This window comes from Formica exsecta, unplaced genomic scaffold (genome assembly GCF_003651465.1).
Source record: "Formica exsecta isolate Colony F162 unplaced genomic scaffold, ASM365146v1 scaffold213, whole genome shotgun sequence".
Classification (NCBI taxonomy): Eukaryota; Metazoa; Arthropoda; class Insecta; order Hymenoptera; family Formicidae; genus Formica; species Formica exsecta.
The window spans coordinates 31,191-34,190 of NW_021849428.1; the positions used below are offsets into that span (position 1 = coordinate 31,191).

The 3,000-nt window shown below is 29.5% G+C and overlaps 1 protein-coding gene across 2 annotated transcripts in view; it reads right to left on the reverse strand.

Annotated features, from left to right (window-relative positions):
• Window positions 1–1,791: 1,791 nt before the first annotated feature.
• The window catches only part of LOC115235228 (G-protein coupled receptor Mth2-like), a 14,145-nt gene continuing 12,936 nt past the window's right edge, over window positions 1,792–3,000 (reverse strand). For both annotated transcript variants that reach the window (XM_029806874.1, XM_029806875.1), the window contains one exon: window positions 1,792–2,301. In XM_029806874.1, coding sequence (XP_029662734.1) covers window positions 2,070–2,301 — 232 coding nt within the window. In that variant the 3' untranslated portion in view covers window positions 1,792–2,069. The remainder of the gene's footprint in view (window positions 2,302–3,000) is intronic.

The window sequence follows — 3,000 nt, forward strand, 5'->3', positions numbered from 1 at the left end:
CTCAAAAAGCTTTTTTTTTTTTAATGATTTCTTTTTCTGAGCATTAGTTTTCGTTTTCAACTGCTTTTTGTAGGGACACAAAGTCAGGATAACAGTTCTTCCTCTTTTCATTATATGAGATGTGTAAGTACCCGATTTTGCCCCAACACAAGGAAAGTAACAAATACGGCGGTTATATTCCGGCGTACAAAGTGCCGATCAAAACTAATATGATATACTCTCTAATATGTACAGAATGCAATGCTGCACTTACCGAAACAGATGCTCTATATAGAAAAAGTGCACGACAACTCGATTCTTGCCTCGATATCGATATTTTTGGGGCTAAAAACTTTGAACTTTTATTAAAAAAGAAATATTGTGTGCACAGAGGCACGGTCTGTTTTAAATTTTAAAATAATGATGGCGCCAATCTACAACTATACACAATAACAATAACACAAGTTAGCTATAGATAGCAGCATTTATTACGAAAAAACAGGGGTATCCGGTTTGACCCGCCTACCCGGTTTTATTCAACTTTCTAATAAGAAATTCGAAGTTGCAACGATTTTAGATAACTGCATTTTACGAAATATAAAGAATAATAGTATGAAATAAATATTACTTGTATAGTAACTTATAAATGATTTAAATGTCTTAGTAGCTATTTTGCTTGCTCATTAATTACTAGATATATCAAAATATAATATACAGTGCTAATAATCATTATATATGTATAATGGTAATGACGCAGTGTTAGAAAAACTGATAAAACAGAAGAATTATTTCTTTGATCTTTTTTAATGTTTAAAATTTAAATTTGTTGAAAATTAAGTACACTTTTACAATTTTCATTCTATACATATTGCGCAAAAATATTCGTGCATCATGATATTTAATTAAAAATGCAAAACTATATTTTTAGCTAATATAGTATTTTATTGTGCAGAGCAAAATTTATGTAAGTAGTTTACTATTTTCTTTAATTTATAATTAATTTATGTATGCACGTATGTATACAAAATGTATACAAAATAACAGTATGAGAGAAAATCGAACAAAAGAATGCTATTTTTAAACAATTTAAAATGATTGCATTTGTATACATATATTTGTATAATCTATTTGGACTTTTAGACCATATTTGTCGAAAAGATAATACTTTTCTCTATAAATTATATATTTGCATCAAAGATAATCTTCTTTGATTAATATTTTACAGCACAATATTTTTAACAATTCTTTATAACATTAAAAATTTTCACGAGATTACAACCATTAATTTGACTCGTAATAATATGTACCGATAAGAGATTCATTGTGAGCACAAAATTAAAAATTAAAAATAAATTAAATTAAATTACGTTATAATAATTTTACAAAAGCAAGTAATTGTGTTGAGAAATTACAATAAATGCTTTAATTACAAGTTTTTATTACAATCCCCAATACAACAATAATATATATTTATAAGAGAAAGAGAGAGAGAGAGGAGAGAGGAGAAAGGGGAGAGAGAGGAGAGAGAGGAGAGAAAAGAGAAAGAGGAGAGAGAGAGGAGAGAGGGGAGAGAAAAGAGAAAGAGGAGAGAGAGAGGAGAGAGGAGAGACAGAAAGAGAGAGAGGGAGAGAGAGAGGAGGGAGAGAGGGGGGAGGGAGAAGGAGAGGGAGAGGGTGAGGGAGAGAGAGAGAGAGAGGAGTGAGAGGAGAGAGAGAGGAGAGACAGAAAGAGAGAGAGAGAGAGGAGTGAGAGGAGAGAGAGGAGAGACGGGAAGAGAGAGAGAGAGGAGTGAGAGGAGAGAGAGGAGAGACAGAAAGAGAGAGAGAGAGGAGAGAGAGAGGACCTTACAAAGCGAATAATAAAACAATAATAACTTTAGAAGTAGGGCTGACAAAATGCTAAAAATTTAAGAAATTTACATATATCCTTTAGACTGTAAATTAAAAAAACTTGTAAATAAGTTTTAAAGAGCTTTTTTTAATTTACGGTCTAAAAGATATATGTAAATTTCTTAAATTTTTAGTATTTTATCAGCACTATTTTTTCAAGTTATTATTGTTTTATTATTACGCTGTTGCATCTGTTGCTCATTAATCTTCAAGAAACAAACTGCAGCCGCATCGCTTCAATATCATCTGCTTGATATTTTTTTTCCACACAAATACAATAAAGGTGCAAAAATTCTGCATAATGTCCACCAAATTCATAACATATATGCCATAACTTGACAAATCTTCAGACAACCAAATCGCTGTCATGATGGACCAATTTATTCCCATTATGATAAACTGCAGGATAAATAACTTCAGATACAGATTGAACCTACAAATAAACATATGTATATTTGTATATACATATATACTTATATATATATGTATAAATATAAAATAACAATTATAAATACTATTAATAATCTTATCTTAAAAATACTATTAATGAAATTATCTTTAAAAAGTAATGAAACAAATTACAATCTCAAGAAAGAAAAAAAAGAGAGAATTATAAATTTCTTTTAAGAAACTTTTATAAGATTTTTTTTATGAAATAAATGCATTCATTAACTTCATTCTCACTATTCGCCACATTTCGAGAATTGCAAACTTTTTCGAAACAACATGCATACGACTGAAATGGCAGCAATAGACTATTCAAACAAGTAGAGTTGTGCAAATTAGAAACTTGCACATTGCTTCCTCATCATTTTATCTTACAAAGCTTAAGCTGCTTTAAGCATGCGAATTTTTCAATTTTTGCTTTCTCATAGAGGAAGCTTTATGAGCGAAATAAAAATTAAAATGAATTCTTTCACCAATCCTCATTAAATTCAATATCAAACATCCTTTAATAATACTCTATCCATGTAAAAAAATTTAATCCGATATCTCAAATTTTCCGAAAATTACAGCGTGTACAGACATTTCTCAAAAAAATTAAAATTTTATAAAAAATGAATCCTTTCACCGATACTCACCAAATTCAGTACCAACCATCCTTTAATAATACTTTATCCATGTAAAAAAA